The 15,265-nt window shown below is 34.7% G+C and overlaps 1 protein-coding gene across 1 annotated transcript in view; it reads left to right on the forward strand.

Moving 5' to 3' along the window:
- The window catches only part of LOC113225450 (phosphatidylinositol 4-kinase alpha), a 72,762-nt gene extending 58,745 nt beyond the window's left edge, over positions 1-14,017 (forward strand). The window contains exons 23-33 of the mRNA XM_026457764.1: positions 676-857; positions 1,590-1,719; positions 2,308-2,487; positions 4,384-4,504; positions 5,503-5,693; positions 6,570-6,636; positions 7,845-8,200; positions 8,641-8,763; positions 9,264-9,387; positions 10,053-10,212; positions 12,624-14,017. Coding sequence (XP_026313549.1) covers positions 676-857; positions 1,590-1,719; positions 2,308-2,487; positions 4,384-4,504; positions 5,503-5,693; positions 6,570-6,636; positions 7,845-8,200; positions 8,641-8,763; positions 9,264-9,387; positions 10,053-10,212; positions 12,624-12,849 — 1,860 coding nt within the window. The 3' untranslated portion in view covers positions 12,850-14,017. The remainder of the gene's footprint in view (positions 1-675; positions 858-1,589; positions 1,720-2,307; positions 2,488-4,383; positions 4,505-5,502; positions 5,694-6,569; positions 6,637-7,844; positions 8,201-8,640; positions 8,764-9,263; positions 9,388-10,052; positions 10,213-12,623) is intronic.
- The last annotated feature ends 1,248 nt before the right edge of the window (positions 14,018-15,265 follow it).

Raw genomic sequence — 15,265 nt, forward strand, 5'->3', positions numbered from 1 at the left:
GTAATAATGTAATCTGTGCAAATTACGTTGTTTTCAATTATTTTTCTACATTTTCATGAAGAAAATTAAATAAAACAAGCTGAGTCTTGATTGTCACGTTATGAATTCGGAATTATAGTTTAGTGTCAACTGTTATTGTCGCCATGGAGCATATAGATGTCGCTGTCATAATTTTACGAAATGAACATCGCGTATTTTTATTTAATGACAAATTATGTCCTATGTACTATTAATTGAAGAGATACATGTAAATAAATAAGTTTAACTTAATTTTTAATCATTACAAATCAATATTTAGACAATTTATTCGAAAATAATATTGTTTCCATTGCATCCGTGTAACTATTTAGATTGCTAAATTTGACATAAGAGCAATATTACTTTAATGTAAAAGTCGCACCATAGTACTGACTGAGTGAATGAATAGTCACAAAGCTGCCAATAAAACATCATAGTTTTAACATTATAATAAGCTTACTTTGAAAAGTCAATGTAAGGTTAAAGTAATATTGATTTAAGGGGTTGTGGTAGAGGCAAACGTGTGAAGCCTCCAACCCGCATTAGGCGAACTATGGCCTAAACCTTCACCTGAGGGGAGACACATGCCCAGCAGTGGGACGTATAAATGGGTTGATGATGATTCCTTAGCACAAAAAAAATCTGTATTCTTTACAGGCTGTCGAAATAGAATTCCTAGTCACGTGGCACAATCCACACAGCCGGCCTGAGCAAGCGGTGCCTGGTGAGGACAACATAGCAATCTGGCGAGCTAATATTAAAACGGAACGCACGTGGCGAGAATTTGCCAAGCTTGCTTGGGACATCAGTCCAGTATTGGCCGTTTTCCTGCCAGAAAGGTAAAGACTAAAAAAATTACCATAATAAAGACAATTAGATTACACAATATTCCAATTATTTTAAATCGTTCACGACTGCTAAATAAAAGAAATGTTGCTTGTATGTAGTTTATTTCCAGACAAAACTATTCACGGTCACCCTCATAATACGATATTAAAGTATTCGGAATCTTGATACATAACATTTAAACATGAACAATAGTGTTGAAAAACAATTTTTTCTCGAAGGACTGCGCCGAGGCAGCGATACGTAATTGCGAAATAATTGCGTTCGTTTGATCCCTTATTACTAAAGCTTTAGTTATGAAACTTATGTATAAGATATAAGGATATGTATAAGGATTCACTTTATAAATCATACTTTTTGGAAACACGATTACTTGTAGTTTCCTCGGTACAAAAAAACTGAAGTGATCTCTAAAAGCAAAGTACACCCTTAGTACGGCATAAATACTTCACGGAAGGTAATCAGTTTTTAAATAATAACAAAACTACATCTTTTCTTTAACGTATACTCCGTACATTTTCAAAATGTGTATTTGTTTTAATAATATGAATTAAATACTTAAATTCGCACGTGGTCCGCCCATACTAGCCAGAGCCGCCACGCTTCCCCCCTGTCCGCTTTAGTCCTGCTTCGGCCATCGGACATGGAGGTTATATAGAGACGAGGACGTCCTATATTGGACATCTTTGATTCTACCTTGAACGAATTACTTCATTCCATTTCAGGTTAAAACAAGAAGCAATCGTACAAGAAATAAAAAGGAAGGTGCAAGCAAATCCGACTGCTGTGTGCCACGTACCTCAAGCGTTGAAGTACCTTGTCACCACGGAAACTCTGTTGAACGACGCACATGAGGTAAGGGTGTTCATGCCTTAGCGAATTCAAGTTGACATAACTGCATATTAGACCTAGATCTTTGTACTGGATTTTTCGCCAATCACTGTCGCTAGTGACATCTAGTGAGATATTTTAGAACCTTCTCACCGCAGCCGGTACCTTTACAGGTGCCTCAAGCTAACATGGCTGTCGCTTCTTGACAACTCGATAACACAAGAAGGGAAGAAAAGTTGTTGTTTTGGATGGTAGTAATCTAGTCCTGCAAGGTTGTTAATATTTTAAAAATAAACCTTTTTATTCCACTGCTGAGTACGGGCCTACTCTAAGAAGAGGTTTAGGCCACAGTCCGCCGCTGGCACAATGCGTGTTGGTAACTTGACACGTTTTCCAAGAGTTATGAACCTTCGACATGCAAGTTTCACCACGATGTTTTTCTTTACAGTTGACGAGAGTTATTGCTACTAAATAGTCGCAAATATACAAATGTACGCAGCTTAGAAATTAAAGCCATTGGTGCGTGCCGCCATGGGAGTGCGAACCGGCAACCTCTCTGTTGAGAAGCAACCATTCTCCATTCTACTATAGTTTTCATAATTCTTATTCCAGTTGGTTCACATGATAACTTGGGCGAAAGTCACACCCGTCGAAGCCCTGTCGTACTTCAGTCGGCAGTACCCGCCGCACCCCCTTTCTGCCCAGGCGGCCGTCAGCACGCTACAATCGTATCCATCATCCGCTGTTTTGACTTATATACCGCAACTGATCCAGGCGTTGCGGCATGATACTGTAAGTATATGATGAATGTTTGCATAATTCTATTCGCATATATTATCAAATCATTTACTGCGTCCAGCGATACCGAAGACGTTGTTATGCGTGTCACGGCTTCATTACTCCACAAAGTCTGCCCCGATATTGTGGAGTATATACGGTTGAAAACCAATGCTACCCTGAGAGTCGAGCAGTTGGGGCCCCGCCACATTGTAAATTTTAATTAATTTTTGGTGAGAGTGCCAACTCAACATCTCGACCCCTCCTACGTAAAGTATCGTATGTCGAAATTGCCAAGTTTACAGGGGAGCGTTTTAAAGTTCTGAATTCACTGAAAGAGTGATCACCATAGATCATCTAACCAATATCTAGGATTTTATAATACTCTATGTGAGTAATGAGCTTTGCCGAATAAAACTGAGAAATGCCAAAGTCACGTGTTATGTTCGTTTCAGTGAATTCAGAACTTTAAAACGTTTCCCTGTAAACTTGGCAATTTCGACATACGATACTTTACGTCGGAGGGGTCGATCTGTCGACCTTCATGAAGGATGAGTATTGGCCGAAGGGTGCCGATGTTTCCGAGGCCGGCTATCGGACACCCACGTTGCGTCCAACGTGTAAATAATAATTAGTCATTAGTGTCTTATTGTATTATTATGTATGTTAGTTTATAAGGTATGTATTTATGGGTCTTTGTAACCTGAATACAAATAAATAAACAAAATAAGAAAAATTGTAAACATATCGTCGCCTTAAGAGTGAAAAAATCGCATACGCGTTTTCACACGGTTCGTTTTTACTGATTTTTGTTGAAGAAAAACCTATAAATTTCTTGCTTAAATATATTATTAAAGTAATATATTATGTGGAAGAGGTATAATTTAACTAATTAAAATGCTAACTACAAACATTATTGCGTTTACTACATTTTACACCACATTTTTCCGTCCACGTACTGAAAAAATACCTAGAAATCACATACGAGGTCTTACTCTAAGCGACGATATTGGAAATTAAATTATTTTATCTAAATCTTGTGTTAATACTTTACTATTAAGGATTTAGCTAATAAAATAAAATGACATAAAAAACCTTTGTAAGCGTGTATTCCAATTTGCTTACAATCAAGGGTAATACTTGTGAGCACGCTTAGCTACGATGGCGGAATGAATCGAGTGAGGGGCGCGGGTGGCCCAGTGGCGCCGGAGTTCTTTTGCGTTAACACTTGTATATGTGTTTTTCAAACAAACCAACGTATCGAGCGTTTTTTATGATACTAAGAGACGAACAAGTCGTGCGCCTGGTGGTAAGCGACACGCGTGTCGCGGCGAGTCCATAGCAGTTGCAGTGCCACTCAGAACTTTAACACTGCCACTGCGTCTGTCACCCTGAGACATCGAGTATATAACCAGAAATAGAGACGAAATGAGGGCCATACATCCATATCTTAGGAGGATTTCCCCACAAAAAGAAAGCTTCGTAGGCGGTGTGACCTGCACTTTAGATTCGAAAGAATAGTTTCATTTGCCATGCGTAGCAATCATGAAAACCTAAATACACGGTACATTATAAACATGTTTGTAGATCTAGTGTAAACGCGTCATGACACTCTACCGCCTCATTAACATGAAACACGCTGTCGGTTAAGGGTATTCTTGATCTGACTTTTCTTTAGGACGACCTTAGTTAGGTAACGGTAACTTCGCCTTGACCGCCCATTTGGGTTCTAGTTGTAATTAGTGATGAATACAATAGATCAATCGCGTGTTGCAGTGATGAAGTGCTGACCAAGCGACGGTATTAATAATAAGGACTAACGAACTGACGGACTGACGAAGCCACCCTAGTATTAATGAGAACCCTGACGAAGCCACCCTAATAATAATACCGGTAACTATAATTTTGCAGATGGGCTACGTGGCAGAATTAATAAAGACACTAGCGAAGAAGTCGCAAGTGGTAGCCCACCAGATGATATGGAACATGCACACAAACATGTACACTGACGAGGAGATGCATCATAAAGATCGTGAGTACATCTTATACAGAGTGTTTTTTTTTAATGGGACTGTTTGGGAAAATCCGAAACCATAGAACATACAAGGAAACTGCCTTAGGAAGTCATTAAGTCTTTTGAAAATAATTTTGTTATAGTAAATTTTTTGATCCAAGCGTGAGTTGTCCATAAAAATGAATAAAATTGATCAAATTTTTTTAGTACTTATCGGCTATCTTGACGACAACAATCAAGACAGCCGAAGTTGGTCAAAATTAACAAAATATTTTTCACGCAAAATTAATAAAATTGACAATTTTTATCGAGTTCTTAGGTTTAGGGGATTGTTACACATAGGAAATGAAACTGTTTTTCCGGATTTAAATCCAAATATACGCGATTTAAATCCGGAAAAACAGTTTCATTTCCTATTGACAATTTTTTTTAATGCTAAAAACTCAGTTTCTTATAAGTATGATTTCATTGTATGGGAAGAAAAAATCGGGACAGCAGAAGTTGGTCAAATTCAATAAAATGATTTTTCATATTATATACTTATCTTAAAATAATATCTAACTATCAATGTTCATTATTAACATAACCTTAAAAAGAAAATGTTGCTTAAATCAACTTGCCCTAATTATAAAAATATGAATATAAATAATATACAGTGAGTAAAATATATATTAGTGTAGACTATGAACACACAAACAAAGTGTCTTCCCCTTAACTAATATTAAAAGATAATTTGTCGATGGACAATTCCTTTTTATAAGCTACTTTTATTTTAGGAAATTATGTCAAATTCATGAAATTGCTTATTAGTCTTGTAAAATGGCTAGATTGTATTAGTTATAAGGTTTTGTTTTGCTTTATAACAAATAAAAAAAGTTATGAAAATATGCATCCATTACAATTAGAATCTATATGGAAATACAAATGAAACCCTGTAAACTTTTTTAGCTGGTCCAGGACTATATGGTACTTGGGCATTGTTCTTTAGCTATTTTAACCTCAATTATTTTCTCTAGCTGCCTTGTATGACATCCTGGACGGCTTAGTGAAGAACATTGTCGACGCGCTATCGGGACCGGCCAAGGCGTTCTACGAGAGAGAGTTCGAATTCTTCCGTCAGATCACGAACATCAGCGGAATTATACGACCATACCCGAAGGGCGCAGAAAGGAAACGTGCTTGTTTGGAGGCTTTGAAGAATATCAAGGTAAGGAACTCCGAATTCAGTATGGTTGGAAGAAAGACAGTGATAAAGATAGAGAAAGGGATGATTAGGTGGTTCGGACATGTGGAGAAGTTGAATTAAAGCAGATAGCCAAAATAAATCTATAAGGCGAATGTGCGGTAAGGTGGTAAGGGTAATGTAATTGTAAAGAGAGTGTAAATAATAATACTATTACACACATAATCAACATAACCATATCTTCTTTAGTACGTAGAATAATATTTTGTAGCAGTACAGCTCCTTGTGAAAGAGTTCGTCCAGGTTAGTACTGCCACCTTACCTATTTCTGCCGCCAAGCAGTAATGTCAGCATTACCGTCTTCCGGTTTTGAAGGGTAAGGGTGCTGGTGAAATTACTGTCACATGGGACTTTATGTCTCATGGTGATGGGCGCAGTGGCAATGCCCTTCAGATCTTTGCGATTTAAAACTCTGAGTGGCACTGCAACTGTTATGGACAGGCGTGTAGCTTACCATCAGGCGCATGACTTCTTTGTCATTAGATATTGAAAAAAAAACTTCATTATACCTAGTTTCAAGCATCAATATTACCAAATTGACGATCATATTCGAACAAAAGTGTATTGCTTGATGTGCAGTTGACTGTACACTCCCACGAGGACTATAGTCCTATTGTTAATAATAAAATAAATAACAGACTGACGTGTAGTGGATTGGTAGTTTTTGACCAAATAAAAATTGAATCAGTGAAGGTTGATCCTTTATGACTACAATGTCATTTGATTCACTTTAAAAACATCGCTCTTTGCTATAAGATCGAATATTATATAGGAGGTCGGATCTCGCACCAATATGTCATATTTGGCATGTAGTTAATACAGTTAATTTGTATCACCTAGGTCCAACCAGGCTGCTATCTACCTTCGAATCCGGATTCAATGGTTATAGACATTGATTATAAAAGCGGTGAGTCACGTCACATATTAAGTAACACGACACTAGAGTATAATAAGACAGGAATGGTAACTCTATAGCAGTGGCGAGGCGTCCATATAACTCGATTCAAATACTACATTTTGTGGTAAATTGTACGTGCAGAATAAGTTAACCAGTGAAATGAAGTACACTAGTACCGCGTGTGCTAACAAGTTGTATTTAAGTGTCGCCAAAGCGCCATTTAAGAAAGGTCATTTTATTTTGCTGCGGTTTTACTAACGACATTTTTCCCGCCTCGCCATTGCTCTATATCTATATCACTTTTACAGCTATCTGGGCCTTCATTTTCTAATTCAGAGGTTAACTTTGATGCACCAATAGGCTTTCTTGATAACCATTCGCGGATTCACCAACGTCTTCGTTTTCAAGATATTCTTTTTTTATTTTGTACATTGACATCTGTGTAATCATGCGTGATCTGTGCCATGTTTGCTGCGATACTAAGGATGTCACGATACTAATTTTTGCTTACATGTGTGAAATTCGGCATTATAGTATGAATTTTAATCAATGTAGCCAATGCATTGAATGAACATGTCCGTATTATATTACTTTTTTGAAACCTATAAATTAATGATGTGATAAATGTTAAATATCTAATTATTTATTTGAATTATAGTTGTATGGTTTATGCCTTCAATATAATACAAAACATTTCACACATCTATACATTGTTCAGAATACGTCAGAAAATAAAATTATATGAGAGAACTTTTGCTTCAAAAATCATATGCACTAAAAGTCTTTCGACTTAACCACATTCCTATGACGAATGTCAAATGAAGTGTCACAGGGATTATCCTTGTTTGCGTATAAACGAAATATAAAACTTTACGGGCTTTAACTATAGTATACCAATAAATTCTGTAGTACCAGCTATAACACAGAAGTAATGCATTCCATAATTCTGTGGCTCTATTGAAAAGGGGTATAAGTCGAAAAGTCCACTTTACAACTTTACAAGGAAACGCGGAACACATTTAACGCTTTTAATATCATTATTAAGCTTTAATAGCTTTTCGCGTCTCCTTGTAAAGTTGAGTTTTTTGACTTGTACCCCATTTTACTAGATCCACAGAATACGTTCTGAAATATATTATGTATTACATTCTGTAATATGTTTCGTTATACATTCTGTAAAATATCCTGTGTTTTTATCTATATTTTTTCGGGAATAGGTACCCCAATGCAAAGCGCAGCTAAAGCCCCATACTTGGCAAGATTCAGAGTACGAAAATACGGCATAGCTGAAATGGAAGCACTAGCTCTGTCTATGGTTTCGGACGAAAAGCTAACGACAAAAGAAAGCTCAGACGATTCAGATTGCAAAGGATGGTGTGAAAAAGAGGAAGGAAAAGACAAATTCACATCACTAGCAGCCGAAATGTGGCAAGCGGCGATCTTCAAAGTAGGAGACGATGTTAGACAAGATATGCTTGCTTTGCAAGTCATATCTCTTTTTAAGAATATATTCCAGCAAGTTGGACTTGATTTATATCTGTTTCCTTATAAAGTTGTTGCCACCGCGCCTGGGGTAAGTAATTTTTTTCATTGTTATCTGCATACACTGTTATATCGTCGGTGGAAAGTAAAACGCCTAAAGCGCCGCTTGTATTAAGAGACGACTCTAGTAGCGATAGTATCGCTCGAATTATATTATTCCCGTACTAATACGGTTAATTTTGCGTGGGTCGAGGGGCAGGGACACTGGCTTTATATCACATTTCTTTTTTACAAACGAAGTTAAAGCCATTTGAAAAATGTATATCGTACACTATATATACGTGTTCTATTTAATTCACTTGATATAAAAATCATTGCATGCATTGCAGGCCTATTTTTATGCCTATTCATTTGTAAAGCATGTTTCAATAAAAATATGTATTAAAATTGTTTACATTTACTTAAGTACCTAAACAAATAGACTTTAGTATAGCTATTGTAAAACCGGTAATTATGCATTATGTATTTTAGTGTGGTGTAATAGAGTGCGTGCCAAATGCAAAATCTCGTGACCAGCTGGGCAGACAGACGGATATCGGAATGTACGAGTACTTCCTCAAGAAATATGGCGATGAGACGACTAGAGAATTTCAGGTCAGACGATAATTCGGTAAAAAAAAATTAAATTACTCGCTATGTCGAAGGCATGTGCGCACAAGCTACGTACCAACAGTATTGGAGCTGCAAAATAGCAATGAAATCAAGGTGGAATTTATTGTGAATGCAGTTAATAGGTGTGATGTAGTTTTAACGCCGTGGCATGCCAGCTACGCTGGCACTAACTTGGAAGCCATTCATCATTACACAGCGAAATGTCAAATCCTATACATTTCAAAACTCATACTACAGACTTTGGTAATTCTGGTCTTCAGACTGACTTTTCGCATTACAATTGTTGGTGGTTTTACTAAACACGCAATTTTAAATTTCTCATAACGTTGCTATTACATATTCTCTTATATTGCAATAGGTTCCTTTTTTATGTAATGTGAAATTTACATTGTAAAATTGTAGCAATAATATAATAATTGTACAAAAACAAAACCAAACAAGGCTATAATAGACGATGTGCTAATATTTATACCGCTCCATAGGCTGCTAGACGGTGCTTCGTGACGTCAATGGCGGCGTACAGTGTCATCGGATTCCTGCTGCAAATAAAGGATCGACATAACGGAAACATTATGTTAGATACTGACGGACATCTTATACATATCGGTAAGATTTTTACTATCAAAAGTAGCTGACAGCGTCAGAGCTCATTTAATAATAATCACCTTGGTAGCTATCCAGACCAGAACCAATTTATAAAAGTTCCTCACTCAAATTAACAGCACCAGAAAACCCGGGAAACTCTTATTACTTCTTAATTGCTAACTGATCGAGGTTTTGGCGACCTTGATGGCCCCGCCGTTTCAAGTAGATGTTTTTAAATGAAATCATTACCAACCAACCTCACTTACCTTTCTGTTCTTGCAAATTTGTGCATAACTACGATAACGCTCAATTTACGTAAATTGTTTTCGTAAAGTGTTTAAACGTAATGGAAGCGAAATTGTACACAAACATTCGCTTCCATTCAATTACGCGGCGATGTAAATTAAACGTTAGCTTATTTTTTGAACTTTACAAAAAAGAGTGAGACGTTATTCTAAAACTGCACTCAATGCAAGTTCTTTCTTATAACAATCATTGAATTTGAAGACTAACTAAAAGCAAGAAAAAGACTACGACATAACACAAAAGTAGGCATTACAGTATCTGATACAATTCATTTCGGAAAATAAAGACAGAAAAAATAAGACAGTTTTAAAAGACCTACAACAGTAAAACAGCTACAACGGCTAAAATTTACATAACACCGTATTTAATTGTCTTTCCAGATTTCGGCTTCATGTTCGAGTCATCGCCAGGCGGTAACCTCGGCTTCGAGCCCGATATCAAATTGACGGACGAGATGGTAATGATAATGGGTGGGAAAATGGAAGCGCCACCATTCCGCTGGTTCTGCGAATTGTGCGTACAGGCCTTCCTGGCCGTCAGGTGAGTGCAAATAACACTGATAAGAGTAATATGTTGTAATATTGAAAACTGACGTGTAGTGGGTTTTCAGTTTTTACGGCAGAACCTCGTTGGACTATATTAAATACTAACATTACAAACAAAAGCTTTTGTTCCAAATCTTTTTACAAAACATAATAATCTATTTAAATATTTTTTCATCACACTTGCTCGTAAACAGTGTCATGACATGCACGAAAAGCCGAATATAGTATCCTAAATTATGCTCACGGGCTTTTTCATTCCATTACCGTTCTAGGGCGGTAATAGATTTTTAATTTTATTTACACTGTACTTCTCTTATACGCCAAGGTTAAGTAAAAAAATGTTATGATAAAAAAATCTGAATACATTTCGCATAAGCTTCAAGTATACTCTGTATAGAAAAAAACTAAACATTTGCAATTTAACTGTATGTATTTTGTGAATTCGAGTATTTTTAGAATTTGCAAATGATTTGTTTTATATCTAATCGTGGCTGCATGCATCTGTGCCTTGTACTATTTTAGTATTTTCTACTTTTAACATTTTAGTTCGAGTTGTATTATCTAAGGAAAAGTAGCTGGCAATCTGTTTAACATTTTTTTTTTAAATCTGCTATTTGCAAAATACGCAAATGTTGTGTTGTGAAGCGATATTTATTCATACAAGAAATAAATTATCTTTGTATCTATTTTCTCGCAAATGTGATGAAAAACATTGTATGTATCACTGGCGGTAAAAATTACAAACCTCGAGTCACTACAGCCCTCAGCCTTCGGCTTCGGGTTTCTAACAAACTCTCCTTAATAATGTCTTATTTACCTTAATACGCAATGTACTATTATTTTTGTATGGAGTCTCAGTAGAATTACAATGACCAGTGGTTTCACGAAAATTAAGTCTGCACTTGGGGCTGTGGTTTGGCACAGTGACAGGTTCGAATCCTGTCAGGTTGAAACAATGTTTATTTGTGTTAGATCTTTGTGTAATTATAACAAACTGTAAAATAGCCAAATTCGATATAGAATGTTCAAAAACAAAACGTTGCTAAGCAACCAATAAGGGCAGATGTGAAGAACATTCTTTGCCAATGCTCATTATTTAGGCTAGCTCTGCACAGAGTCTGCTCATAGTCAAAGTCAAAGTCAAACAATCATTTACTCCATAGGTAAAATTTTTACACTTGAAAACGTCATTTTTTTAAGCTACTGCTCATTCACTACGCTGACCTCCCTGAGAAGAACAAGCAAGAAACTCTAGGGATCGCTCATTTCAAATAAACTTAAATGTTATAGAATACATTTTGAATCATATTTGTGTGGAATCTAGACTCACGTTGTCTTTCCATACATCTTTATCTAACACGTAGTCTACAATTTTGTAATATGACTTTTCAATTAAAATAATTTTAATGTAAGTTTTAAACTTAGGAAATGGTAAAACTTGATATATGCTCCGGAATCTTATTGTAAAAACTTATACAGTTCCCCAAAAAATAATCTTTTACCTTAGTTAAATGAAAATATATAATTGGAATTTAAATAGGTAAATTGGTAAAAGTAATACTATCTAGTAATAGTATCTATTGATATGTATGATTTATGCATAAAGTAATTAAAATTTTGTTATCAATGAATACTTACCACTAGATAGTAGATGAAAAGAAACAAAATCGTAAAATTTTATTTATATTACTTTACTACACATTGAATTACAAATAAATGGACGACGGGTCTAATACAAAAACCACGAAAAAAATGTCCCAAGTCAACCTATTAGAAATTTAAATTGTTATGTCATCGCAGTATCGCGCTGTCCGTAGAACAAATGAAGACTAAAGCGGAGTGTCGCGCTCTGTAAACGATTTTAGCGCCTTACAAGTGCGGACACTTTTTAGCGCGGACCCGACGTCCATATAATTGTAAGTCAATGTTACTACATTATATATCTCATCCATCATCAATTTCCGATTCTGAATTTAAATTACTACACGAACTCGAATGTTTGTAATATCTCCTTTCAAATAAAAAATCATTAGGGATCACAGAGTTTTATAAATAATTTATTCCTGGTAATTTTTGTGTTGGTTTCAAATTACTTACGAGTGGTTAGAAACGCCTATTTAACAAAATTTATCACAGACACACACACATTTATCAAGATTGGTATTATCAATAGCTTAATGGAATTACGGGGAAAAATACTGAAATTGTGGTAACTGTAAAATAGTCAGGTGAAGACCCTGAAAATTATATGTCTTTTTTATTTTATTTACATTTATTCTACATCGAATTTGGCTAGAGTATAGTGGCGTTACTTCACAAGAAATATATGAATATCAACTAAAAGCCAATTCTGCCAAACACCACCATCACAATCAAATAAGAAACGAAAATTTCACTTTTTTCCAGACCATATCAAGAAGCGATCATATCGATGGTGTCATTAATGCTGGACACCGGTCTTCCTTGTTTCCGAGGTCAGACTATTCGTCTCCTTCGCTCACGTTTCGCGCCTAATTCGACAGAAAAGGAAGCAGCGGCGTACATGCTTTCTGTTATTAGGAATTCCTTCCTTAACTTTAGAACTAGGACCTATGACATGATACAATACTATCAAAACCAAATTCCGTATTAATTGAAATTATAAATATGTTACGTTACGTGTAATAACCATTTAAATTATTGAATAAAGATTGTATTATTTTTGTGTAATAAATGCAAACTAAAATAATTAGGTAATTAAAAAATTTGACATTTCCGGTTATTGAAGGATACAAAAAGTCCAATTTTGTGAATTTTTTTTCCTATAAGTGTAAAGCCGCCGAATGAAAAATTATCTATGGATTTTTATATCCTCGGGTTCTTTATGTAAGAACCATGATTGTCTGAATTTTGTAAAATTGCTGAAGAGTTTAGCTCATAAAAAAATTGATATTAAATACCCTTGTGGGGTCTGAATTTAGCGAAAGTTATCATGTTAAAATAATCGAATTTTCACATGTCTAGGACGAAACTAATTTGTCATTTCGTAAAATAAAAAAAGTCTTGATTATGGCAATAATTTTTACACTTGTCATATTAGTTTTGAACTTATTAATGTGTGTAGAATCGACACTAAAGATATTGTTATCATAATATTTAATCAACTAATGTAGTTACCGCTTAGTGGAATCTGTAGACCTCAAATTGTACCTATGTAACATGTTATGTATATAATGGATCTTAGATGTTCTTACTATATGTGTTCTAAACTAAATATACCACTAAACTCTTTGCCTATTTGCAAATATAAGGTCCAAGAAAAACAATGGAAGATACTTAAAAGAGCAAAATTAGTAAATTAATAAAATCAAATAGTAAAAAAAATCGTGCTGTTCCATGAAAATATGCTAAACTGGCCGTATAATAAACATAATACATATTGCACTATAGTCTGTCTTTGAAGACGGAGTGAAATGACATTTGTAGGGTTGCCAGTTTTCATAATTTTTTTAATAATTATGTAATTGTCGAGTTTTATCGATAGATTCTGAAAGAAGTTAAAATTTTGCCAAAAATGACTGAATTGTGAATGTTACGACGTTCTAATGATTGCTAATTGCGTTGTTGCCCTCTTTATTCTTATAGTGACATTTGACCTACTAGTGTCGAGACCAATTTTTATTCATGTACATTTTAACAGGAATAGACGGATTTTAATATTAAAAACTTTAAAATATATCTCCTCTTTGTATTTTTCATAAACATAGTTCTAAATATATATGTATGAACTTACAAAAATTGAAAATTCAAATGAACTTTTGCTCAGTAATTGGATAAATAATGGTTCGAGGATAATTCAAATGAAACAAGTTCGGCTATTTATTCTATAAGAGTGACCAATGTTCAGTCGATAGTCGATAGTATATTTATCGACTGCAATCACTAGATGGTCGCAAGCGGGCAACCCTTTTGGGCAATGAACACTCCGTCTTCAAAAAAGACAGACTATACGTTTGTATGGAATTACCCTACTTGTATTGTTACAATATTCTGTAACTTTAAAAAAGACTTTAAAAAATATATATATTTATTAGATGTTTAAAACACTGTGTTGTGTTTTATTACAGTTTAATTTGGTATAACTTGTTTTAATAGTTGAAATTTCGAAAAAACAAATTTGTGAAGTAGAAAAATATTATAAATGTTGTTACATCCTTATAACGCAATGTTTACGTATTGTTAGAAACCATCCATAACCTGTAACCAAGTCATTTCGCGGTAATTGAAATATAACTTCATGGTTTTCAATATAAAACCAAAAACAAAGGTCCGTAAGAAACTCATAGAGAAATTCGTAAGGTTAGCTAGCTCAATCTCTAGCTATGTTTTTACCTAAAACTGTTGCTCTAAATTGGCATTATAGACACACGTTCGAGTCCTGTCAGATTGAAGAAATTTTTCTTCGTGCTCGATCTTTGTATAAATAATTATAACAAACTATAGTATGGATCATAAATTAGATGTCCAAAATGTAAACAAAGAAATGTCACTGTCAAAGTGCGAATGCAGGCGTACTAAACTAAATATTTAACGGAATTGGAAAAGGTGTATGTGTTATATATTTTATTTCTTTTATTATTACAAAATATTAACAATATACAAAAACTTTAACACAGCACATAATAATTTAACAAACGCACTACGGAAACAAGAATATATTCGAGTTCGATTGATATGACACGACAAAAAATGTTTTTAATCCCCATTTTGTTACCAGTGTCATAAGATTATATACAACCTAAAACATAGTCTTTTATTACAATTATTGTATTAAATAACATTATGTATATTGCAAAATATGAATTGTTCTAAGTTGTATCAGATTACAGCTTGAAAAAAGTTGTAATGACGAAAATAGAAAAGAAGCAATTAAAATGTATTTTTTGCTCGGGTTATCCTCTTTGTTTACATTTTGGACATGAATTATGGTTCATATTATAGTGGAGTGAATTGACAAAAGTAAATGAATATCGTGGTAGTAAAACATTATAATATTCATTACAGTCAAT

Source organism: Hyposmocoma kahamanoa, unplaced genomic scaffold, assembly GCF_003589595.1.
Source record: "Hyposmocoma kahamanoa isolate Upper Pololo Valley unplaced genomic scaffold, ASM358959v1 160, whole genome shotgun sequence".
Taxonomy (NCBI): Eukaryota; Metazoa; Arthropoda; class Insecta; order Lepidoptera; family Cosmopterigidae; genus Hyposmocoma; species Hyposmocoma kahamanoa.